Consider the following 26360-nt stretch of genomic DNA (forward strand, 5'->3'; position numbering starts at 1 on the left):
CAAGGCTCCTTAGTCTGAGGGCTGTGGTTCCTGTGCCCGCGTCTCAAGAAAATATAGGGCCATATTCCATTTATTTCATTGTGCCCAGGAAGGAGGGCTCCTTTCTTCCCATCCTGGATTTCAAAGGGGTCAACTGCAGGTGATTCATTTTTGCGTTTGGTGATAATGGGCCATGCTATCGGGGAATTTCTGACCTCTCTGGACCTGTGAGGCATATCTTACACTTTGCTATCGGACTAGAGCCTAAACCTTTTTTCCTGCGTTTCGCAGTTCTGGGTTACTATTATAGTTTCGAGCGCTGCCTTTTTGGTCTGGCCGCCACTCCCAGGAACCTCTTACATGGTAATGGTAGCGGTTGCAGCAGGGTTAAGTGAGGATGGGATCCTAGAACACCTATATTTGGACAACTGGCTGATTCGAGTCAATTCGCTGGAAGAGAGCCGCCTGGTGATCTGCGAGGTGATTTCCCTGTTGCAGAAGCTCAGCTGGGTGGTGAACCTTGCCAGGAGCAGTCTTTGGCATGCTCAGTCGTTGGAATACCTTTGTGCCCAGTTCAAAACAAAACAGGACACGGTGCTCATATTCAGAAATTTGCTTGCACAGCTGTGTCTTAACATTCTGCGCCAGACTGTATGGTCCTACCTACAAGTACTTGGTTTAATGGTGGCAACCCTGGAAATGGTGGAGAGGGCGCATATGCGTCCTCTCCAGCACTCCCTGCCATCTTAGTCCGCAGTCTCAGGACAATTGGATTCGGCTCCACCTGCTGATGGAGGTCGTCTCCTCCCAACTACAGTGGTGGCTGCAAGTGGATCATTTAAGAAAGGGAGTTTCCCTAGCATCTCCGGACTGACTAGTACTCTAAATAGATGCGAGCCCCTCGTTTAGGGAGCCTGCTGTCAAGAACTGACGGTGCAAGGGCGCTGGAATGCAGAAGTCTCTCTGTGACCTCAATCAGCTGGAAGCCAGGGTGGTCCAGTTGGCATGTTTACGGTTCAGTGGCAGGTTACAGGGTCCAGTGGTCCAGACAGTGCAAGGACTGTGGCTTACATCAATCGGCAGGGAAGAACCAGAGCCAGCAAGTGTTGCAAGAAATAGATTAACTTATTGAATGGGCCGAAGTGTCTCGAGATCTGGGCCTTGCGCACAGCAGGAAAGGACAATGTAAGAGCAGACTTTCTCAGCAGGGAGGGTCTGGACCCAGGAGAATGGACATAGTCAGATGAGATGTCTCAGATGGATCTGGATGGTTGGGGGGGTCTTCCATTTCCAGAGCTGCTGGCGACATCTCTCAGAGCGAGAGTTCCTCCATTCACCAGTTGCAGGAGAGATCCGAAGTAATTGGGAATTGATGCTCTCTGGCAGGAGTGGCCAGAAGACAAGGTGCTGTATTACTTTCCTCCGTGGCCCATGTTGGGCAGGTTGATTCAGGGGGTCGAGTGCCACAGTGGGATGGTGCTCTTGGTTGCTCCAGATTAGCCCAGTAGACCATGGTATGTCGGATCTGCAACGACTCCTGGTGGATGCGCCACTTTGACTTCGGTACACAGGAATCTGTTGTAGCAGGGACCTGTTATTCACAAAGGTCTAAGTCTATTTTGTCTTGCGGTATGGCCCTTGAAAGGGCTCACTTGCTGAAACATGTATATATATTTTAACATTTTTAACCCACCCTTCTTATGTTCAGGACAGGGTACAATATAACATTCATAAATAATAAAAACATGGAGTCAAAATTACAAACCACTAAAATGTACATCATAGTACAAAAGCATAAAACATAATAATCTTTAAACACTTGTTTAAATAAGAATTTTTCAGTGCTCTTCTTTTTTTTTTTTTTTTTAAACCTAGGACCTTTCAGGTTTCTAATTTAGTTAGGCAACAAATTCCAAAAAATCAGACCCTGCCATAGGGAGAGCAGAGATGCAGAGGAATTTCTCCTGTTGCAACCCTTGGATATTAAGAGACATAGCTTGAGGTATCTGGAGGTTTCTAGAACTCTCGAAGGTGGATTGCCTGTTTGTCCTCCATAGTGGAAGTAAACAGGGCGAGTCGGCTTCATGGGCTACAGTAGCTCACTGGATTAAGGAGTTTGTTACAGCTGAGTATGTGGATGCTGAACAGCCGTTGCCCAGGGAGGTTAGGGCACATTCCACTAGGGCTCAGGCAGTGTCATGGATGGAAGTTAGATTGTCTCCTGTCTGTTTGCTAAACTGCATCATGGTCCTCCTTACACGCTTTTTCCAGGTATTGTCTAGAGATGCAGGCCCAGGAGGATGCAGGCTTTGCACGTGCAGTTTTGACTGGACCACAGGCAGCCTCCTGCATTGTCTGGGAGAGAACCTCTTTGGAGAAAAGCTCAGAGGTTTTCAAATAAAAGAACAATGTGGCAGTCTAATCTGTGTAAATGCTTTAGCAATTTTCTTTGAGACACTCTTTTTCTACTTGTATGAAACTGTAGTTTGTAGTTAGCATGTGGCACATTTAAAACTAATCGGAGAAAGTTTTTTTGCTCAACGCACAATTAAACTCTGGAATTTGTTGCCAGAGGATGTGGTTAGTGCAGTTAGTGTAGCTGTGTTTAAAAAAGGATTGGATAAGTTCTTGGAGGAGAAGTCCATTACCTGCCATTAATTAAGTTGACTTAGAAAATAGCCACTGTTATTACTAGCAACAGTAACATGGAATAGACTTAGTTTTGGGTACTTGCCAGGTTCTTATGGCCTGAATTGGCCACTGTTGGAAACAGGATGCTGGGCTTGATGGACTCTTGATCTGACCCAGTATGGCATGTTCTTATGTTCTTACCCTTTCCAGTCCTATCAAAGGTACTGTCTCCTGCTTCTTCCGGATCCACAACAGCAACTTCCATCTCACCTTGCTACACCAGTCCAGTCCCATTCAGGTGGGTTGTTTCCCCCCTGCCAATAGATGGAGACAGAGAAACTATTTTCTTCACTTGACATCTCCACTACTTAGGGGTGGTGGCATGCAGCACAAATCCACTATTTTCTGTCTCTAGAAGATAGTAGGACTGGGTGCTGCAGCAGATCATTGGGGGACATTTTGCATTTTCTCCCAGCTACTATCTCATCCTCATTGTTCGACCTTGAGTCCAGATCCATCTCACTTAATACTATGTCATCTGGAAATTGAATCTCTTCAGCAACGGGTGATGGAGACATTCCATATGCCCCAGCATGGACAGGGTTTCTACTCCGGATACTTTCTCTTCCCCCAAAAAGCCAGTAGGATTGAGACTTATTCTAGGTTTGAAAAAACTGAACAAACATCTACTCTGATAAAAATTCAGAACAAATTCCCTCAGCATGATTCTTCCCTACATCCAAATAGGGGAATGATTGTGCACCCTCTATCTGAAAAACACATATGTTCACATACCCATCTCTGGTGCTGCTACTTCAGTGAATTCTTCCCGTTATCAATAGAGTACTTCTCTTCAGCTTTCCAGTAGTAGCTGCACATCTATGGCATTAGGAGTCTTCCCATACCTGGACAATTAGCTAGTCAGTTCCTGAGAGAGAGTTTTTAACACTCACTACAAAAGTTGGTTCAGCCTCTACAGAAATTAAGGTTTTTAGTGGGTGGTTTTTTGTTTTTTTTTATTCTAGCCTAGTGCCAACCCAGAAGATAAAGTTTATCAGGGCATGAATAGATTCACTGCATGAGAGCTTTTCTACAGATAGAGCCAGCTGACCTCACAGTACTCAACAGCCAGTGTGATTCTCATTATTTTAGGTTGTATGGCAGTGGCTGTTCATGTAGTTCCACTAATCTGCCTCCATATCAGTCACCTGCAATGTGGTCTGTGCTGTCAAAGGAACCAGCTATCTTAATCCTTGACAGCCCACAGTACAAGTGTCCAGGGATATAAAACAGGAATTATGTGATTGAAGCCCCACATACTTCAAAAGGGAGTCCTGCTTTGTGCTCTTCCACAATCAAGTAACTTTGGTGACAGACACCTCCATAAAAGGATGGGGTACCCATACATGATCCTGTCTGACTAAAGGCACATGATCTCTCAGTCACTTTTTTGATAAATTTGCTGGAACTGAGAGCAATTGTAGGCTCTAGCAACTTTTGTGCATTTTCCCCTGAGGGGAAGAGTGTTTTGATACAGACAACAGTCACCATGTTTTGTTAACCAAATGGGGGAGCCACAGTCATACACTTTCTGCCAGGAAGCACTAAAGGTCTTGCAATGGGCAAGCAGGAATCTAGCCGTCCCACAAACCATTTATCTTCAAGGATCCAGGGTTCTAGCATCTCTTCTCAGCAGTGTTCTATTTGCATAAGTGATCTCTGGACAGTCAATAGCTGACACACCATTTGATTTATGAGGGATCTACCAACAGTCGTCAACCTATTTGCATAAGAATGGAACAAAACTGGAGAAACTTTGCTCCATTCTTCCCTGCAAACTCAGGTTGGTTCAGGGCACTTTCCTGCTCAGTTGGAATACAGATATTATCTCATGTGGTTTTTCAACAGATTCCACTAATTGCTGACACAATGCTGAAAGTGCTACAAGATTAAGCTTGACTAATCTTCATAACTCCAGCATGGCCCTGGCAGATTTGGTTTGCATATCTTACAGCTTTTCCTTTGTCTTGAATTAACTATTCTATCTGAGCCTGCCATTTCTCCAGTTACAGCTTATTTGTTGAACGTTCAATAACTGTGTATCTCTTTGCCTTGAGAAATTGAAGACACTAGTTTTGGTTAGAATGCAATCAACCAGGAAAGCTTATTTTAAATAGAAAATATTTTTCCATATGGTGTTATCAAGCTGCCTTGGAGCTGTGGTGTGGGGGGAGGGGGGCGTTTCCCCCTTACAACCCCAAACAGTTACTGACCTACTTGCACTTCCTTTCCAAATTAGGCCTCGCTATATCTTCTCTGGGAGTACATCTCAGTGCTGTAACAGCTTACATTTGATGATAAACCTGTCGAGATTTATGACAGGCTTATGGCATGTTAAAACGTCTGCACAGATACCTCCAGTTCCATGAAGCCTTTAACCATTAGAATTGGCTTCTCTCTTAAATTCTTGACATGGAAAGCAATTTTCAGAGTTTGCAAACTCCAAGAAATGATATAGTTTCTAGGGATGTGAATCGTTTTTTGACGATTTAAAATATCGTCCGATATATTTTAAATCATCAAAAATCGTTAGAGCCGAGATACAATAACAATTCCCCCGATAAATCGTAAATCGGGGGAAGGGGGAGGGCGGGAAAACCGGCACACTAAAACAACCCTAAAACCCACCCCGACCCTTTAAAATAACGCACGGAGGTCCGAGAGTAAAAGATCACACCGGGACCCTTCCTCTGGACCCCAGATAATTTAAGGCATTTTGGGGGGGTTCGGGAGGGTGGGGGATTTATTTTAAAGGGTCGGGGTGGGTTTTAGGGATGTTTTAGTGTGCCGGTTTTCGATTTACACGATATTTAAAAAACCCAAACTGCGACGATCCGATTCCCTCCCCCTCCCAGCCGAAATCGATCGTTAAGACGATCGATCACACGATTCACATCTCTAATAGTTTCCACCTTAGGATGGTGCTCAGCACATACTCAAACTTTCTCCCAAAAGTGTCTGCTTTCCATATCAACTAATCAATTGTCTTACCTACCTTCTTTGTCAGGCCACGTGTGCAAGAAGGAGAGAAAACCTCTCATACTTTGGATTACAGGAGAGCCTTGGTGTACTACAAGAAAAATACTAGCCACATCACCAAGCTTCACATATTTAAATCCTAATAGATTTAGCATAGCAGTCACAAAGTATACCTTGTACAACTGGATAGCTGACGGCATTTGGCACAGTTACATAGTCTGAGGTCATCAAAGCTCCTCATGCAAGGCCTATGGCCTTTTTCCATTGCTCACATCTGAGAGGTGCCTCTCGAAGATACCTGCATTAGTACATACATTTATATCCCACTACAGTATAGACAACTGCCACACTAAGCACATTTGGACAAGCAGTTTTGTGTAACCTGTTCTTGCAGTAATCTACTCTCCAAGGTGGAGTCTGGGTTACTTAGAAAACAACCTGTTGCAACACTGAACTTGGATTCCCTTTGTTAAGGCTAATTTGCTTAATGATGGGAAAAGCAAGTTTGCTTACCATAAAAGGTGTATTTTTTGTAGAAAAGATGAATTAACCATGCTAAATAACCTCCCACCTCTCTAGACAGACTATTGCCTAGCTAGAATCAGCTCTGAGAATCAACTGAGGAGGCTTATGAGGCAATGTCCATGCAGGGATTCCCGCACATGGTCAGAGCTAAAAGCTCTACTAGCAAGGAGAAAAGACCATTCAGTGCCACTGGATGATGCCACCCATTTGTCATGGCTTATTCATCCTGCAATCTATGAAAAACATAACTTATGGTAAACAAGCTTGCTATATTTTGCTTCTCTTTCCCATGCTTCTCACTTTTTGTGTTCCCTTACTCTGTCTGCCTCCTCTTCCAATCTGTCTACAACCATGTCTTTCCAGAGGCAGGTGGGTAGGTGAAAACCTTTTTATAAACTGTGTATTGACATCCCCCCCACCAAAAAAGTCATCAGATTTGTGTGGATTGCAAATAACACAATGATCCAAAAGTATGTTTATTGGAAACCAGCAAGTTATTAAAGTACATTTTCAATGTCAATTCATTATTTCTCTGCATTTTTTGTGAAGAAAATTTAAAAAATGGGAAAAATGCTGCTTGCATAAGTATTCAATCTCTTCAGACTAGTAATTGGTAGAACCCACCTTTTTGCTACAATAATAGCTTTAATTCTGTTGGTAAGTTTCTATCAGCTTTGCACACTGTTTGGGAGTGATTTTTGCCTATTCTTGGCAGATTTGGTTCAGGTTGATTGGATGATGCTTATGGGACCGGCTTTGTGTTTCTTCAGTAATGCTGCTTTCTAGCCACCTTCCCATGCAGGCCAGTTGTATGCAGAACTCGATACGGTTGACTGGTGCCCCTCCACTCCAGTGTCACTGAGTTCTGTAGCTCCTTCAAAGTGGTTGTTGTCATCTGTGGCTTTCCTCACAAGTCTCTTCCTTGCTCTGATGCTGGGTTTTGAGAGATGGCCTTGTCTAGGCAGTGTCTGGGTGATATGCAGCTTCTATTTCCTCATAATTGATCCAACAATGCTCACTGGGATATCCAAGCACTTGTTTAGAATGCTCTTTGGTCTTTATTTTCACAGCTTTCCTTTAAATTCACAGTCTGACCAATGGTACTGGAATTAGGCAGTCTTTTATCCAGAAAAGCTGCCCTTTTTTAAATTATTCACAGGTAGAAGCCAATTGTTAGGGCAGTATCCATCTATGTAAATGTGAAGCTTCCACAGCACAGGGGTTGAATACAAACATCTTTCAGTTTTTAATTTTTACAAAAATGCAGAGAAATAATGAATTGTGACTTTGAAAATTTACTTTTAGTGCATAGTGATTTGCAATAAACATACTGTCTGGAGCAATCTCATTTGTAATTCACACATCTGACTCTTTAGGGGGTCAAATACTTTTGCATGTCATATTTTAGATATCAGGGTAGCCTGTCACTTGGAGTTTCTTCAGCTCTGGTTTTGAGACAAATGAGTGGAAATGGTATTATCTTTGAATTAAAGTTGAATAAAGTGAAGCATAGGAGATAATGACCAGCTCGGAGTCATGTTGGAAATCTGTGGCAGAGCCACGAGTGCTTGACTTGCTCATAACTGTAACTCCTAGACCCCAGCTTGACCCATGAAACAAAAGATGTCCTATGGAGATTTGTTGTTGTATCTTTGCATGACATAAAAAGGACTTCCATCATAGTCTACAGCAACCAGAAGAGAAGTTTTGACTTGCAAATAATTCTAACTTGTTTTCCCTTCTGTACCTAGTGAACACAATACCTGGGAACCAGAGAAGAACCTGGATTGTCCAGAGCTAATCTCAGAGTTTATGAAAAAATACAAGAAAGTCAAGGAAGGTGACAAAGCTAAGGACAAATCTGAGACTACTAAGAGGAAATCCAGCCTTTCAAACAGTGGTGATGAGATCCGATCCAAAAGGAAGAGAGAGGTTTGCATTCTCATTAACAAGGGAGGGAGGTGAAGGGAAGATTTGAATGAGTCCTGAACAGTTTGCCAGCCTGCTAGTCTAGTGGTGTGCCCAGTGGGAGCCCTGAAAGTTCTTGAACCATGTTCATAAGTAGGGTTGGCAGTTTGTAGCACCAGAGGCATAGAAAGCCAAATAGCTGTTCCCTGTACGTACCCAGATCAGTCCAGACCATGGGTTGAGCCTCCTGTCCAGCAGATGGAGACAGACCAAAACTGAAAGGGTATCCTATATCAGGACAGAGCCTACCCTGCAGCATTTGTCTCTAGCAGATGCCAGACTGCTCACCCTGTTCCCTGTTAGCTTGCCCTTTTTCCCCTCTGGGTTTCTTCTTTGATTCTTTTCTCTGGGGCAAGCTCGAGTAAGTATTGTTTCAAGTGATTTCTTTGTTTTAAAAAAAAAAAAAAGACCTTTTAAACTTCTGTCACTTTTATTGACTGAGTCAGGGAGACAGCCCTGTCTCCCTTGCTCTTGAGGGTCCTAGGGAGCTTGACCCCTTAATTTGCCCAGCCTAGGTTCCCTTCCCGGTGACCACCTTGTGGGTGATACTGGTGGTGCCAGTCACTCCCCCTTAGCCTGCTGCTTGCCCCAGGATGTCCATTCCTCAGGTGCACTTTCAGGGAAGCGCATTCCCCTGTAACTGTCTGAAAAAAAAAAAAAAGCAGTCAAATTTTGAACTTTTGTTGTGCAAGTTTTAAAAAATAAAGGCAGCAAGGGTTTCCCATTGATAGCAGGGCTGAATTAGCCATGCTGTCTGGGAAGCGTCGCAATCCCGAGTAGGCGGAGTTTTTCCTAGCCTAGGGCGTCCTCACCTCTTCAGTTTCTTTTTTTCCGCGACCTGTTTGCACGCGGGGATTTTTTCTCCTAATTTACTTGATTGGATTTTTTCTTCGATTTTTTTTTTTTTTCAAGAATTCTCATCCCAGATGGCTCTGAAGCCACCTGGTTTCAAATATTGTCAATGTAGCAAAATTATGTCCATCACAGATGGACATAATTATTGCTACATCTGTTTGGGCTCGGACCACGATCAAAAATCGTGCCGGGACTGCGGCAGGATGTCTCCGCGGGCCCAGCAACACCGGGCCGCGAAGATGGAGAGCCTTCACATGGGCACTTCAGCCCCACCATCCTCCGTCCATTCTTCGCCGGGACCGGCAAAGTCGGGTAAGGCCCATCCGAAGCGGGCGTCCTCGCTGGGACCAGCAGGACTCGAAAGACCCACGAAAAATTACAGGCCAGTGTCTCACACACCCTCAAGGCCTCGTTCGAGAGCCGGGGATCCGGCAGATGAACTTCGGTGCAGAGTACCGGCGGGTACTTTTTCAGAGCCTGCGCTGTCAGCGTCAAAAAGACAACATGACGCTTCGAAACGAGACGAAGCATGGATACAGCGTGTCTACGACTCATCCTCGATGCGCCATATGGAGCACCTACGGCACAAGGCCTATCGCACAGCGTACCTATGGAGCATAGGTTAACCCTCGACGCTCCTGGAGCACATGGCGCTAAAATGATGCACCTGCAGTCACCAGAGCGAAGTGTATCGGGCAAACATCACCATAAGTTACATTATATAGCTTCTGCAAAACAAATAATAAGATCTAGAAGCTCATCAAGAATATCCTTAACTTCTGAAGTAGACATTGAAGGCTTCTCGGCATCTGAATCTTTATCATCAGGCCGTTCTCCTAGTGGCAGTTCTTTGGCCAGTCTTTCATCGGTTTCTAGAGAGAAGAGACGTTCTCCTTCCTTGCAAATGCCATTAACAAAACGTATTTGCCCTTCACAGATTATACATCCCCAAGGTCAACACAAGGGGAAAACACCTGAGGACATTTTGCTTGCGGCAATTCCAACAAAAACCCCAAAGCAAAAATTGCATATTCCTCCACAAGGTACTTTGGCGGCATCTACTATGACGAAAATCTCAGATATTCTCAGCTCTTTTTTCCAAGAACTGGAAAAAACTGAAGAACTACCACCACAGTATTCTCCAGAGGGTTCTCCTGCCTCGCCTCCAGGTGTAGAACCTCTAGAACCGGTCAAAGAATATACACCAACTCAACCCATCAGTCCAGGTTCTCCGGAATCAGTTCATTCTTTGAATTCTTCAACGGGAATGCCATCTGACCCTCAGGAAGGCCTACCTGAACCGTATTCTCCTCCAGAGGACTTGACCTATGCAAAATTTATTGAGAAAGTAGGCAGTCGTCTTCAGGTAGAAACAGGAAGAATACCTGACCCCAGAGCTGAAATGCTTGGAATATTAAAAATATTCGAATCTCCTCCTGAGCCCACTGCTCTTCTTCCTTATTCTGTATTAGAAAATCTACTCTTTAAAATCTGGAAAACTCCTTTCTCATCACCGGCTACTTCAAGGAAAATTGACATCAAATACAAGATGCGTAATTCATCAATTTATGAGTCTGCCCAACTTCCCCCACCAATCCATCGTGGTAGAATCGGCCTTGTCCAAGGCAAAACGTAATAAGTTGCATTCAAATACACCACCGGGCAGAGAGAATAAATGCCTAAATGATTTTGGAAAAAAGATTTATCACTCCTCTATGCTCACCAACAGGATACAGCATCATCAGTTTTACACTACACAGTACCTTTACGAATCGCTCCAAAAACTGCATCCACTGTGTCTTTCGGAGGACAACACACCCCACCAATCTTTCTTAGATATGGAAGGACGACTTAGGTATTTACTGCGCTCTATTTACGAATCTTTTGAATCTTCAGCAAGAGTGTCTGCTACGGCTATAGCGGCCAGACGTATGGCTTGGTTCAGAGCCAGCGTGATTCGGACTGATGTACATGAGAAGCTAGCTGACATCCCATGCATGGGTGACAATCTCTTTGGAGATAAATTTGGAGACAGTCTCCCATTTGAAGGAACAAAGTGCAGCTGTACTATCTCTCACCACTCCGGCTGAGTCTCAAAAATCGCAACCGATTTTATCTTTACCGTCGCCGGTATTACTCCAGACCATACAATAGGCCTTATTCGCAGTACAGGCCTCAACCGTATGTCCCTCCAAGAAATACAGCTCCGCCGGGTTCTAGGGGTCGTGCCAGATAACAAAGACAAGTAAAGCAAATACGGCCCCTCAACAAAAACCTGCCGCCTCTTTTTTGAAATTAATACAGCCACCACCACTACCGGTATTCATAGGAGGACGCCTTCAATTTTTTTCTCCACAATTGGGAATCCATCACTTCAGATCAGTGGGTACTCAACATTATCAAAAACGGTTACTCTCTCTAAATTTTCAATCCACTCCTTCTCTTCCTCAGAGGATGATTCAATCCCACTCCACATCCCTCACAGTGGAATTGCACAACCTTCGGGTTCAACAATCTATACAGATCATCCCTATTCATCATCGCCAAGGTTTTTATTCCCAATATTTCCTCATTCCAAAGAAGTCGGGGGACCTACGACCCATTCTAGATCTCAGACTACTCAACAAACACAGAGAGAAATTCAAAATGACTTCTCAAAAATATCCCACCGCTGATTCAGCACAACGATTGGCTATGTTCCATCGACCTAAAAGATGCATATTCCCATATACCAATCCACCTGTCTTCTTGGCGTTACCTTTGTTTCCAAGTTCGGGATATACATTACCAATACAAGGTTCTCCCATTTGGCCTATCTTCAGCCCCAAGAGTATTCACCAAGGGGTAGATTTTCAAAGGGGTACGCGCGTACGATACGCGCATACCCCCCCTGTGTGCGCCGAGCCTATTTTGCATAGGCTCGGCGGCGCGCGCAAGTCCCGGGGCTTGCATTGGGGGGGCGGGCTGCGAGTGAAGCGGCGTTTTGAGGGCAGGCCGGGTCGGGTGATGGCGCACCAGCAGCCCGCTGGCACGCGCAGATTTACGCCTGCTTTCCGAAGGCGTAAATCTGCCAACAAAGGTAGGGGGGGTTTAGATAGGGCCGGGGGGGGGTGGGATAGGTAGGGGAAGGTGAGGGGAGGCGGAAGGAAAGCTCCCTCAGAGGCCGCTCTGATTTCGGAGCGGCCTCGGAGGGAACAGGCAGCGCGCACAGGTTGCATAAATGTGCACCCTCTTGCGCGCGCTGACCCCGGATTTTATAAGATACGCACGGTTACGCGCGTATCTTATAAAATCCAGCGTACTTTTGTTCGCGCCTGGTGCACGAACAAAAGTACACCAGCGCGTACATTTATAAAATCTACCCCAAAATGTCTAGCAGTGGTGGTGGCTCACCTCAGGAAACTTCGATCCAAATATTTCCTTATCTGGACGACTGGTTAATAGTAGCATCGGATCAGTTTACACAGAGATCATACATTACGCACGATCGAATGCCTTCAGAGGTTGGGATTTCTTATCAATTTTGAGAAGTCTCACCTACAACCAACTCAAATACTACAGTTCAAAGGCGCTCTCATAAATACGGTGGAACAGAGCGTACCTTTCTCAAAACAGGATGCAGAACATACAATCATTGGCACACAGCCTACTTCACAGAAACCGGACATCTGCACGACAGGTTCTACAAATTCTGGGTCATATGGCAGCAGCGATCTATATGGTTCCTCACACCAGACTTCACATACGCCACTTACAATGGGGTTTAAAGACTCAGTAGTCTCAGTTCATACAGCCACTCAGCACCAGAATTCAAATTACAAACGCAGTGAAAGAGGACATTTGATGGTGGCTCCTTCCCAAGAACCTTGCCTCGGGAGCTCCATTCCGTTTACCACCTCACCAGATAACTCTGACCACGGATGCCTCCAACAAGGATTGGGGAGCACATCTGGGCGAACTAAAAACTCAAGGTCTGTGGACCCCTCAGGAGTCTACATACCAGATCAATCTCCTGGAACTAAGAGCCATTTGGATGGCACTTCAAACGTTCTCGGATCAGATAAGGGGATCAAGCCTCATGGTATATACAGACAACCAGGTAGCCATGTTTTACATAAACAAAGAAGGAGGGTCCGGTTCCTGGACTCTATGCCAGGAAGCAACACGAATTCTACATTGGACAGTCAAAGCCCAAGTATCAATTCAAGCAACTTATCTTCCAGATCTGGACAATATAACAGCAGATCGTCTCAGTCGGATTTTTCATCCATACGAATGGACCTTAAACCCACAGGTGGCTCAAAACATCTTCAAACAGTGGGGGTTTCCCAGAATAGACATCTTTGCCATAGAAGCAAGCAAACAAACAAGTCCCAGACCTTTTGCTCAATTTACCCCAGCAATCAAAGGATTGCTCCAGATGCCTTTCTCATTCCATGGGCACCAGGCTTGATGTACACCTATCCATCCATTCCACTCATATCTCAAACGATTCAGAAATGCATCCAGGACATGTCAGACATGATTTTAATAGCCCCAGCATGGCCGAGACAGCCCTGGTACGCGTATCTTGTGAAACTTTCCATTCATCCACCGATAACGCTACAAAACCTTCCACATCTTCTGTCACAGGAAGGGGACTCATTACTTCACCCCATGAATCAATCACTTCATCTCACAGCGTGGAGATTGAAAGGCAAATACTGACTCCCTTAGGTTTATCTTCTCAACTAGAGGATATTCATATTGCGTCACGTAAACCTTCAACCAGGCGTAACTACAAAGGAAAGTGGCAACGCTACTTGGTCTGGTGTACTCCAAAGAACATAAACCCTTTCTAATCCACTGCCACTCAATTACTGCAATATTTGCACACACTCTACGAAGCAGGATTAGCCACCACTTCGGTACGAATTCATATCGGTGCTATAGCAGTTTTTCATGAACCCTTTAATAACCTTCCAATGTCTAACCATCTGATTTCTAGATTCATGAAGGGAATGATCCGGCTTCACCCACCGGTGACTAAGCCCCCAATTCCATGGGATTTAAATGTAGTGCTGGAACAACTAATGCTTCCACCTTTCGAACCATTAGTCTCTAGCCACAACAAATATATGACATGGAAAACAGTTTTTCTCATTGCCATTACTTCTGCAAGGAGGGTCAGCGAACTACAAACCTTGGTTCATTACTCCCCTTATCTTGAATTCTACCATGACAAGGTGACACTTCATCCTCACCCTTCCTTTCTGCCTAAGATAACATTTTTTCATCTTAATCAAACTGTAACTCTACCTATTTTTATGCGAAAACCACATAATCGTGAAAACCTTTTACACACGGACTGTAAAAGAGCGTTAGCTTACTATAAGAAAAGGACTCGGTCAACTTCGAGGCCATCTCAACTGTTTTTCCTTTAACCCGAATGATCCTGGACAACCAGTCTCAAAAGGACCATAGCCAGTTGGTTATCACAATGCATACTTTTTTGCTACAATAAGCGTTCCATTAAACTACTCACAAAGCCTCAGGCGCACCAGATCTGTGCCACTGCAGCATCAGTTGCCCACTTGAACAAAGTTCCCTTAATTGATATCTGCAAAGCGGCAACATGGTCGTTCATTCATACCTTCACATACCATTATTGCCTCCAACAGCAAACGACCTCTGATGCAGCACTAGGCACAGCAGTCTTATCACTAAAAAGGACATGAGACTGTCTACCACTTCAAGGGTTGATGTCCAAACCTACAAACAATGAATATACAAGGACACAACCCGGGAGCTTGGGACTCCCAGACAGCATGGCTAATTCAGCCCTGCTATCGACAGGGGAAAAAGCAAGTTTGCTTACCGTAAACGGTGTTTCCGTAGATAGCAGGATAAATTAGCCATGCGTTCCCTCCCGCCTCCCTTCACAGTCACAAAGACAGACATACCTTCTGGACTTGCCTCTCGCTTGGCTACAAAGAAACTAAAGAGGTGAGGGAATCACGCGAGAACACGACCATGCAGACGCACAGACTCTGTGATCTGCTACGAGAAACTCCGCCTACTCGGGATCGTGACGCTTCCCAGACAGCATGGCTAATTCATCCTGCTATCTACGAAAAAACAGTTTACGGTAAGCAAGCTTGCTTTTTCATTTGTAGGAGGGAGCGGGGTTCGATCTCCTGCTCCTCTTCTCTAGGACTCCCCTATCAACTGTTTTTTTTTTTGTTCGTGGCTGTGTGTATTTTGCTTATGCCTCCCGGCTCTCCAGAGATGGTGTGTGCTCCCGATGCCTCCCGGGTGGGGAGGGCTTTTCCGGCGGCTCAGGTAACTCGAGCGTGGGGTCGGGCTCCTCGACGCATGGCCAGGCCGTTCCCGTCCCGAGAAATCGTGGGAACAGTGGCCATTTTGGGTATTTCACCTGATGCAGGCTCTACTTCTCCAGGTGCAGAGGAGCCAAATTCACCGCTTTTACACCCCCCCCCCCCCCAGTGTGCTCTGGGGGGGGGGGGGACACAGACCCCCCTCGCCTCCCCCTGTGGAACAATCATCCAGGCCAGTTTCTCTTCAGATTTTGTGCTGCTCCTGCACAAATCGTATTTAGGTAGCCTACAGGAGGAGGTGGACCCCCACCTCTTTCCCCCTCCCCTCCGAAGCTCCCCCGGATGCCCGCGCCGTCTCCCGCCACGGTTCCTGATCCACAAGGCCCTGTCCCGGGAGTCCCCCTCCCGGGGGACCCTCTTGATGGGGAGGCCTCGGCTCAGGCCGCCCGCCCCCCCCCCCCCCCCCCCCCCCCCCGCGACGATCCCCGCGTCCTATGCATATTCCAGTGTGAGGAACTAGAACCTCATATTCCTTTTGTGCTCCAGGAATTAGGAATTGATGCCCCATCGGATGATTCTGTGGCGGCATCGCTGCCTCCAAATGCGGACCCCGTCCTGGCGGGACTTAGGGCACTACCGCGTACATTCCCATTCCATCCTATGCATAGACTGCTCCTACGGGAATGGGAAGCCCCTGAGATGGGTCTCCAGGTCGGGAGGGCTATGGATAAGCTCTACCTGCTTCCCGAGGACTGCCTGGACATGCTGAAAATTCCAAAGGTGGAGTCTTTGGTCACCGCGGTAACTAAGCATATCACCATTCCAGTGGGTGCCACAGCGTTGCGGGATGTTCAGGACCGCAAGCTCAAATTTTATTTTGAAGCGAATTTGAGGTCCTAGCTCTGGGGGTCCGGGCGACAATCTGCAACACTCATGCAGCAGGCAAGCCTTAGGTGGATGCAACAATTACTCAGCACCCAGGACCTCCCGTCTGCAGAGGCAGAGCAGGCGGAACGTTTGGAGGGCGCCATAGCATATGGCGCGGATGCCCTATATGACTTGCTTCGCGTCCAGGCTAAGGCTATGGTTTCCGCAGTGTCGGCCAGACGCCGCCTCTGGCTGCGCAATTAGTCCACGGACTCTTCATCGAAGGCTCAGCTGGGCACTCTTCCTTTTAAGGGCAAGTTGCTTTTTGATGAGGACCTGGAACAGCTTATTAAATCCTTGGGCGAGAACAAGATCCATAAGCTGCCGGAGGACCGCCCTAAACAGTCTAAGTCTTTCTTTACGACTTGTACCCGCTTCAGAGGGCAATGCCGGTATGGCAACAGGGCACGTGGTTCATATCCAGAGGTGGCGTTTCCAGGTCCCAGTTGTAGTCTCATTCCTTTCGGGGCCGTCGTGGCTTCCGAGATGGCAGTCAGCAACACCCAGCCACCAAGTCCCCTCCCTAATGAGATCTGGCCAGTCCATTCCTCCGTACGAAACTTAGGTGGGCGTCTTTCTCTGTTTCGCGAGGAGTGGGCCAAAATCACATCCGATCACTGGGTTCTCGAGGTGATAGAACACGGTTACGCGTTAGTTTGCCCGGGACCTCTCGGATCTGTATCTCATTTCCCCTTGAGGCCCGTCCAAGAGGCCTTCAGTCTGTCAAACCCTGGACAGGCTCCAGGAACTGGGGGCGATCACTCCGGTGCCAGTACAAGAACAAGGCGCCGGCCAGTATTCCATTTACTTCGTCGTTCCCAAGAAGGACAATACCTTCCATCCAATCCTGGATCTTAAAAGGGTCAACCGGGCCCTCAGGGTCCCCCATTTCAAAATGGAGACCCTGAGGGCGGTGATAGCAGTGGTCCGCCCCGGCAAATTTCTAGCCTCCCTCGACCTGACAGAGGCTTACCTCCACATACCAATTCTACAAGAACATCAAAATTTTATTCGATTTCATATCCTGGGCCAGCACTTTCAGTTCAGGGCTCTTCCTTTCGGCCTTGCCACCGCTCCCCGCACCTTTACCAAGATCATGGTAGTCGTGGCGGCTGCACTCCGCCGGGACGGAATTTTAGTCCATCCTTATCTGGACGTCTGGCTTGTAAGGGCCAAGCCCTGTGGGCTCGTGCAGTCGACAGGGTACTAGCCCTCCTCACTTTGCTCGGCTGGATAATCAACTTCTCCAAAAGCAATCTTCAGCCCTCTCAGGTTCTGGAATTCCTGGGAGCTCGCTTCGACACTCGGGTCGGGAAAGATTTTCTCCCAGACTCACGGGCACTCAAGCTGATCGATCAAGTGGACAGCTCTGTTTCCCTGCCGCTTCCCACGGCTTGGAATTATCTGCAGGTTCTGGGGACCATGGCTTCCACGATCGACCTGGTCCCCTGGGCGTTTGCACATATGCATCCATTACAGAAAGTGTTATCCCGCTGGCAACCGGTGTCCGAGCAGTTCCAGGAGGCCCTGCCTCTTTCCGACTCTACCACTGCCGACATACAGTGGTGGCTCTCGCCGGCGCACCTCCTCAAGGGGATGCCTCTTCCCACTCCCTTGTGGGTCACAGTTACGACGGACGCCAGCCTCTCCGGGTGGGGGGCGTTCTGCCAATCTCAAGCGACTCAGGATTACTGGTCCCTGCTCCAGTCCCGTTGGTACATCAATCGCCTGGAGGCCCGGGCGGTGCGCCTGGCCCTCAAGTTTTTTCTTCCCCTGATCCGCCGCAAGGCAATTCGAGTTCTGTCGGACAATTCCACCACGGTGGCTTACATCAAATGACGGGGGTACTCTGAGTCGTCTGGCGCTAGAAGCCAGCAAGCTCTTTTCCTGGGTGGAGAATCACTTGGATCGTCTAGCTGCCTCCCACATAGTGGGCATGGAGAATGTTCAAGCCAATTTCCTCAGTCAACATCTCGATCCTGGCGAGTGGGAGTTGTCTGACGCGGCGATGGAACTAATTGTTCACAGGTGGGGTCCCCCTCACCTGGATCTCATGGCGACGTTTGACAACGCCAAGGTTCCCCGGTTCTTCAGCCGTTGGAGGGAGCATTGCTCGGGAGTGGACACGCTGGCTCTTCCTTGGCCTCCCGATGTCCTCCTCTAAGTGTTTCCGCCATGGCCGTTAGTAGGTTAAATTCTCCGGAGAATAGAGCTCCGTCACGGTCCGGTCATTCTCGTGGCCCCGCAGGCCGTGGTTCGCGGACCTGGTAAATCTGGCGAAGGACGGTCCTCTTCGGCAGGGTTCCGTATTTTTCGACCAGGCGGATCGCTTCTATCTAGCGGCGTTTTGAGGCGAAAAGGTTACAAGGAAGAGGTTATTTCCACTCTGCTCAGGGTTCACAAGCAGTCTTCGTCTCTGACCTATGTCTGGGTCTGTAAGGTTTTTGAAAACGCCTGCGAGGAGTGGGGTGTTTCAGCGCGTTCGCCTTCGGTCGCTGTAGTCCTCACCTTCCTGCAACGGGGACTATCCAAAGGTCGGTCTTTCAGTTCATTATGGATACAAGTTTCGGCTCTTGGTTCCCTCCTGGGCACCATCGAGGGTCGGGTGTTGGCCTCTCATCCAGATGTAGTCAGTTTCCTCAGAGGTGCTAAACACCTGAAACCACCCATCCAGCCCACTTGTCCCTCGTGGAGTCTAAATTTGGTGCTTCGGGCTCTTTGTTCGGCCCCTTTTGAACCTCTCCATCGGGCTACTCAAGGACTTGACGCTCAAGGCTGTCTTCTTGGATGCCATTTGCTCCGCCAGGAGGGTATCGGAGCTTCAAGCTCTTTCTTGCAGAAATCCTTTTCTGCAGTTTTCGGACTCGGGCGTCTCTCTCAAGACAGTACCTTCTTTCTTGCCAAAGGTCATTTCCTCCTTTCATGTAAACCAGTCAGTGGTGCTCCCCGCGTTTTTTCTTCTGAGGATATTGCGGGGCCCGGAGGCAGTGAACTTCGCCGTCTCGATGTTAAACGCATCTTGTTACGTAACCTTGATATTACCAATGACTTCTGGGTCTCAGATCATCTTTGTCCTGTGGAGTGGTCCAAATAGGGGCAAACAAGCTTCTAAGACTATGATCGCTCAGTGGTTGAAGGAGGCGATTTCTTCAGCCTACATCTGCAAGGGCCGGGCGGTACCAGAAGGTTTGAAAGCTCATTCCTTGCATTCTCAAGCTACTTCTTGGGCAGAGAGTCAGTCTGTCTCTCCACAGGAAATATGCAGGGCAGCTACATGGAAGTCCCTGCATACCTTTGCTCGTCATTACCGCCTTGATGTTCAGGCTCCAGTCTTTGGTTCCTTTGGTCGGCAGATGCTTCGAGCGGGACTGTCTAGGTCCCATCCCTTGTAGGGAAGCTTTGGTACATCCCATGGTCTGGACTGATCCGGGTATGTACAGGGAAAGGAAAATTAGTTCTTACCTGTTAATTTTCATTCCTGTAGTACCACGGATTAGTCCAGATGCCCTCCCATTTTCTGTCCGCTTGAATTTCTTTCCTGTTTTCTCCATCTTATAGGAGTAATTGGTGTCTCTGCATAGCTCTCATGGAATTTCATTACAGGCACCGGAAGCATCTTTACGATGATCAGAGGTAGTCATGCAAGAGTGTTTTTGTAACACAATTCATTCACTTGTTCTATTGTTCACACTAAATTACTAGTTATTCTGTTACTTGCTTGACCTTATGCCTTTTTCTGCTTTGACAATGGCTATACTGAAGGGCTGCAGGGTAGGCTCTGTCCTGATATAGGATACCCTTTTAGTTTTGGTCTGTCTCCATGTGCTGGACAGGAGGCTCAACCCATGGTCTGGACTGATCCATGGTACTACAGGAACGAAAATTAACAAGTAAGAACTAATTTTCCTCTCTGCTACCTTTTTTTTTTTTTTTAACTGAAATACATCTAGAGCAGAGCTTTCCAAACTTTTCATGTTGGTGACAAACTTTTTAGACAAACAACTTCACGACACAGTAATTCAGTCTACTAGCAAACCAGAGGTTAAAGGTTAAACGAACGAAACGTATTTTGACAGTTTATGTATGTTTCCTTAAATATATACATAAATAATGTTTCATGACACAACCTTTCATTTATATTAAAAATATATAATATTCCAAGTGGTATTTTCCAAAAAAAAAAAAATCCCCAGCACATGTCTGTCCCCCACACACTCATGTACCTCTTCTTTTTGATTGTTGCCATTTAAGTGCTTCACTCCCTTCAGGGTTCAAGCCTGCCATGCTGCATAACACCTTCCATGATTTATTTATTTATTTTTAGTTTTTTATATACCGATGTTCCTGTATAATATACATATCACACCGGTGTGATCACCAGATACTTGCTTGCAGTCAGTACTCCTCGTGGCCAGGCCTCATCGGCAGCAGCAGCCTATGACAGGGACAGCTGGGCTCAAGTCCCACCCACCAAGCCCAAAAAAACACGATTGACAGCAAAAATCACCCAATAAGCAGCCCACGAACTGAAAAAAAAAAAAGTGAATTGCTAGGGAAAAAAATCCCAAACTCGTGTCAGTTGATGGCGCGGCGCGCGACACACCTGCACACTGCAGGCGACACACTAACATGTCGCGACAGTTTGGAAAGCTCTGATCTAGAGCCTAGATGAAAAGGTATTTAAGGGAGAACTTCCCCAAGATCACCTGAATGAAATTAACTGATGGAGGTACATATTCAGCCTAAATATTGTAGCACATGTGGGAATTTTTACTCTTATATCATGACATGCTGTCCATGGGAAATGATCATTGCTTGAATGGACAGAAACCAGTGCAGAGAGAACATGATTTTATCAGCGATAACAATATGAGTTCAGCTTTAAACTAGCTCCAAGGAAGCTGCCTGATTAAAAAAAAAAAAAAAATTGTGCGCCCATGTTTAGGTTTAAAGTCAACAAATAACTTTTTTCACTAGCACAAAATTAAAATTTATAGTATAAACAGTGGAAATCTGTAAGTTTCATGACTGGCATAGAAAAATATACAACTAGCAGTTTGCACTTGGATCATGGTTCTGACATTAAACTATGTTTGGATTTTGTTTTCTGTTTTGTCTGAATCAGAGCAGTGACATTGCTAGGGGCTTTGAGAGGGGCCTGGAGCCAGAAAAGATAATCGGTGCAACAGATTCCTGCGGTGATCTAATGTTTCTAATGAAATGGTGAGATTTTTTCCTTTTGTGGGGGAGGGTCAGACATTTAAGAAGAATCTGATCACTAAAAATGTGAAGAGAGAGTAAGGTCAGAAAGAACTATGTAATGCAGGAGAAGTCCAGTGTAGTATAAACTGGAGAGACAGCTATGATAGAACTGTATGTTGAACAGAGATTCTGGTGACAGCATAGTGTGGTTTGACAACCCTAATACACAATAGTTCTATTCCACAAGCAAATAAGAATGATGGTTTTGTGCTGTATGAGTACTTGGTAAAGTAGATTGCTAGAGATGGCTGGCACCAAACTCAGATGCTTTTGGATTTGGAAATATTTCACGCTGCAGTACATGAGACTTAAGTCTAAGATGGTAGCACAGCTAAACTAGTGGGGTTTGGGGCATTTCATAAGCAATATACTTTATTCCTGGTGATAGCTGGCACTTGGCTGTGCCTTCATTGACTTCAGAGTTGCACAAGGATTTAAACCCTGGCGTTCTGCAAACTTGAGATGCAGAGAAAAAAAGTTGTGTAGTGAGCAGTAATAAACATTAAATACCAACAGCCAGTAAGAAAAACTTTACTTTTTTATTATAAGATATAAGGAGCAGTGCAGCTTACCAAATAATGCAGAATAATCCCCAGCTCAGTTTCTAAGCAGTTAACTATGAATCAGCCCTAAAGTTACATACCAATGTGTTAGATTTTTTCATAACATTTTCCAATTGGTTAAAATTATTTTTTCCCCGTAGATAAGCAGCATGAATTAGCCATGCTGTCTGGGTACGTGCTCCATGCCACTAGGTGGTGGAGCTCTCTAAGATCACCAAAGTCTTTTAGTGAGGTGTTCCTTCTTGTATCTTCCCCCGTTTCCCTGAGGCTCCTCAGTCTGGTTTTTTTTCGTGCGACTGACTGCACACGGAGCTCTCATCTCCTGCGAGAAGAAAACTGTTCTGTGAAGAAAAAGTGACTTAAAGTGACATCAGCAGAGCAACACAGAAAGTTTGATTAACTTAAAATGCCTCATCCGTTTGTTCCTGTGATAAGATAATGTCTGTCACTGATGGACATCAATTCTGTTATATCTGCCTCTGTCCCAATCATGACCAGGCAAATTGTAGGGACTGCGGACGCATGTCCGCACGGGCCCGGTGCCAGAGAGCTGCCCGACTAGCTCAACTCAAGAGAACCATCTGGCTCTTATGCCCCCTCTGAAGCTTCAGTCAGGTCATCACCGGGACCATATAGAAAACCAAAGGCCCCATCTCATCGAAGGGCCACTTCTGCGGACCCTTTAGGTCCGAAGCAATCGCCATCGACGCATGGCGCGGGAGATGCGCCACTGACTCCGCGGCCACATTCTGCATCGAAGGCACTGACGCACCTAGTGAGCGTTGATGCTCGGAAGACATCTCATCGCAATTGAGTACCACCAGTGCACTACAGACTCCTTCGAGGCCTCCTTCAACGCAATCCGCATAGCCTCTCCCACCGATGCTGCTGACGCAGTCTTCAATGAAACAGCCCAAGAAACATTCAGCTGGGCACAAGAGACCAAGGGATCCTTCCCCACTATTAGTTGTGGACTTGGATGATAGCCCACCTCCTCCAAGGCTCTCCAGAAGCTCCTCGGCCTCTTTGGAAATTTTATTGGAGCTATCCACAGCCTCACACTGCCCGTGGGGCTCAGGATTACAGGATCCTTTTTACGGAAAGGTTACCTGCCCACCGATAGACATTGGTCACCCGAGAGCGCCAAACAGCAGTATTCTTCTCGCAGCACTACCTCTATCAGAATTCCAGCCGCAACCAAGGCTGCCCCCTACATCAGGCTCGGCCTCTGAAGCCATATCCTAAATTTCAAAGATCTTGTCTCAATTCCTCACGTCAGAGGAGCGAGCAGCAACACCACCTTTATCACCCGAAGGTTCCCCTATTCCGGGTCCTGCGCCAAAGGATCAACCTAGGAGGCCCTCACCTCCAGCGGGGAGATTCCCCTAGTTCTTCTTTGCCCGGTTCATCAACGGGTTACCTATCTGACCCGCAAGAAATTCCGGTGGAACCAGTATCTCCTCCCCAGGAGGACCTCACTTATTCGCAATTTTTAGAAAAAGTGGGCCAATGGCTAGATGTGGAAACCAGGAAGATACCAAATCCTAGGCAGGAAATGCTTGGGATCCTTAAGATATTTGACAGCCCAGCTGAACCCACAACACTCCCGTCCCACTCAGTATTGGGTTTCGTGATGGAAAAAGCGTGGTAATTGCCTTTCTCCACAATGCCTTTTTATGCAACCGTCCAGCTTCCACACGCATCAGTAGTTGTAGAATCAGTGATGCAGAAGGCGAAGAAATAAAGGCTGCATTCGAACACCCTTCCCCCCCCCCACCCCCAGGCAAGATAACAAATGTCTTGATGATTTCGCAAAGAAGGTATTCCAATCAGGCATGTTAAATGCAAAAATTCAGAACCACCAATTCTGTCGCACAATATTTATTTGAATGCCTACAATCTTTAAAACTATTACAAGGGGGTTCTACAGAAACTAGCCCCTCCCGAGAATTTTATGAAGCAGAAGATTCGACTCACCACCCCAGGTCCAGCAACCTCTCTTGGGGTCTGAAGGCACAGCTTACTCTGTCCACTATCATGTTCTCCGTTCCAGCCAGATACATGGCCCCGAGTTCCATCTCATGGGACAGGGCCCAGCACCAGATCTAGACTGCTTCCTGACACAGGAGGTATGATCTTGTGCCTCCCTGCTTATTGACATACCATATGGCTACTTGGCTGTCTGGAACAGGAAAATTGTTGGACAGACTCACTCTGAAACAAAGAGCGTACCTGATTGCTGAAAGCTCCAGGAAGTTGATTTAACACCGTGCTTCCTGGGTAGACCACAGGCACTGGGTGCAGAGTCCTCTACATGTGCTCCCCACCCAAGGGTGTATGCATTCATGATTAGGACAGTTTGGGTAGGGGGAGTTTGGAAAGATATTCCCCATTCCAAATTCGAGAGAACCCACCACTAGGATAAAGAATCCTGGAGAGATAGTGATTCGGATGTGGGCCTGGAGGTTCTGGGTGGCCTGGTGCCACTGCGACCTCATGGTCCATTGTTCTCCCGGCATGTGCAAGCGTGCCAAGGGAGTAACATGGATGGTTGCAGCCATGTGGCCCAACAGCCTCAACATGTGCCGAGCTGACACCTGCCGGATCTGTTGAATCACCGCTGCTATGGATGCCAAAGTTTACCACCCTGGATCACGGCAGGAAGGCGCTTGCCTGAGCCGTGTCTAAAGGGGCGCCTATGAAATCCAATCGAGATGACTGGCTTAGATGGGACTTTGCGTAGTTGATGACGAACCCTAGTGACTCCAACACCCAGACAGGTAAGCGCATGGACCAATCTGCCCCTGCCTGAGAGGCTCTCTTGACCAGTCAGTTGCACTCCCAGCCTGTGGAGGTATGCCTCCAACATGGCCAGGCATTTTGTAAAGACATGTGGGGCTGGCGCTAGCCCAAATGGGAACACTCTGTACTGGAAGTGCTATTGTCCCAATGCAAAATCGGAGATACTTCCTGACTTGGGAAGATCTTGATATGAGTGTACCTTTCCTTCAAATCGAGAACATAGTCTCTTTTTTGCAGGAGTGGAATCAGGATGCACAGGGAAACCATCTTGAACTTTTTTTTTTTTTTTTTTTTTTTTTTTTTTTTAAAGAAACTTGTTTAAAGCCCTCAAGTCCAGGATGGGATGGAGTCCCCCTGGTTTGGTTTTTTTTTTAATCCCTGCCTTCTTTGCCTTGGTGGGACAGGTTCAACCTCTAGCTGTTAAGAGGGCGGAGAGCTCTTAACAGTACCTGCTGATGCAGTATTGGCACCCAAAATGGGTACAGAGGACAATTTGGTGGGACACCCATAGGTTCAGTTGGTACCCTTGATGGACAGAACCCACTGGTCTTATGCTATACTGGGCCCCAGATTCGCAAAGAATCATAGCCGGGGGGGGGGACCAGCATCTCTGGTACAGGCAGCTGGCTCATGCTCCCTACGATCCAGTCAAAACACCGTCTTGGGGTTTGGCTGAGGTACCAGCTAGGGCTTGGGCACATTCTGCTCCCTGGAATGGCCTCGAGAGCTAACCCTCCATGAATGGGAGTGAGGGGCTGGAGGATAGTACTTCCTCTGACAGTAGAAAGACCTCCTCTACCATGTCTCATGGAATTCCTGACTGGGGAGGGTGGATCAGAAGATTTGGTAGAGAGATGCTGGAGGGTCTCATGGTGATCCCACAACTGGACCACTGCATCCCTCACCTTATCTCCTGAACATGGCAGGTCAGCGAGTCTATCCTATACCTCCAGCTGGAGATTGAGGCTCGTAGCCATGCCATTCTGCAGGTATCTATTCCCGTTGCAAAGACTTGATGCAGTCTCAAACATTGTAAGTTGACTGAACTTTGTGTTTTCCACACTCCAGGCCCTGATGGTATAGAAAAATTTTTAAATAAATGTTCTTTCCGTAAATGGATTTTTGAATTAGTGTTAAACATTTATATTAGATTCTGGTATGGATGTGGCGGCACAGTATCTTTTGTGACTGCACCACTGGTCGGCAGACGTGGTCCAAGTCCAGCTATGTCATCTGCCTTTTAAGAGTAAGCTCAACTTCAGAGAGGATCTGGATAATCTGATGAAGTCCTTGGGAGAGCCTAGGGGCAATAGATTGCCAGAAGACAGGAAGAATGTCAAGAGGGTTTTCTCTGGACATGCTCGTTTTCGGGAGTTGAGGCAGTTTTGCTCCGGAAGAGAAGCGGCTTCCTCAGAATCTTAAGCAGACAGCTGGCTGCCAGCTGTCCTTTCGACCCTCCGGATGACCTTCCAGGGGGCTGGAGGCTGTAAAA

General features: G+C 46.8%; 1 protein-coding gene across 4 annotated transcripts in view; it reads left to right on the forward strand.

The window, feature by feature from the left end:
• Positions 1-26360, forward strand: part of CBX5 (chromobox 5) — a 59412-nt gene that overhangs the window by 19128 nt on the left and 13924 nt on the right. For all 4 annotated transcript variants that reach the window (XM_029595181.1, XM_029595178.1, XM_029595179.1 and 1 more), the window contains exons 3-4: positions 7926-8106; positions 21367-21464. In XM_029595181.1, coding sequence (XP_029451041.1) covers positions 7926-8106; positions 21367-21464 — 279 coding nt within the window. The remainder of the gene's footprint in view (positions 1-7925; positions 8107-21366; positions 21465-26360) is intronic.

This window comes from Rhinatrema bivittatum, chromosome 3 (assembly GCF_901001135.1).
Source record: "Rhinatrema bivittatum chromosome 3, aRhiBiv1.1, whole genome shotgun sequence".
Lineage (NCBI taxonomy): Eukaryota > Metazoa > Chordata > Amphibia > Gymnophiona > Rhinatrematidae > Rhinatrema > Rhinatrema bivittatum.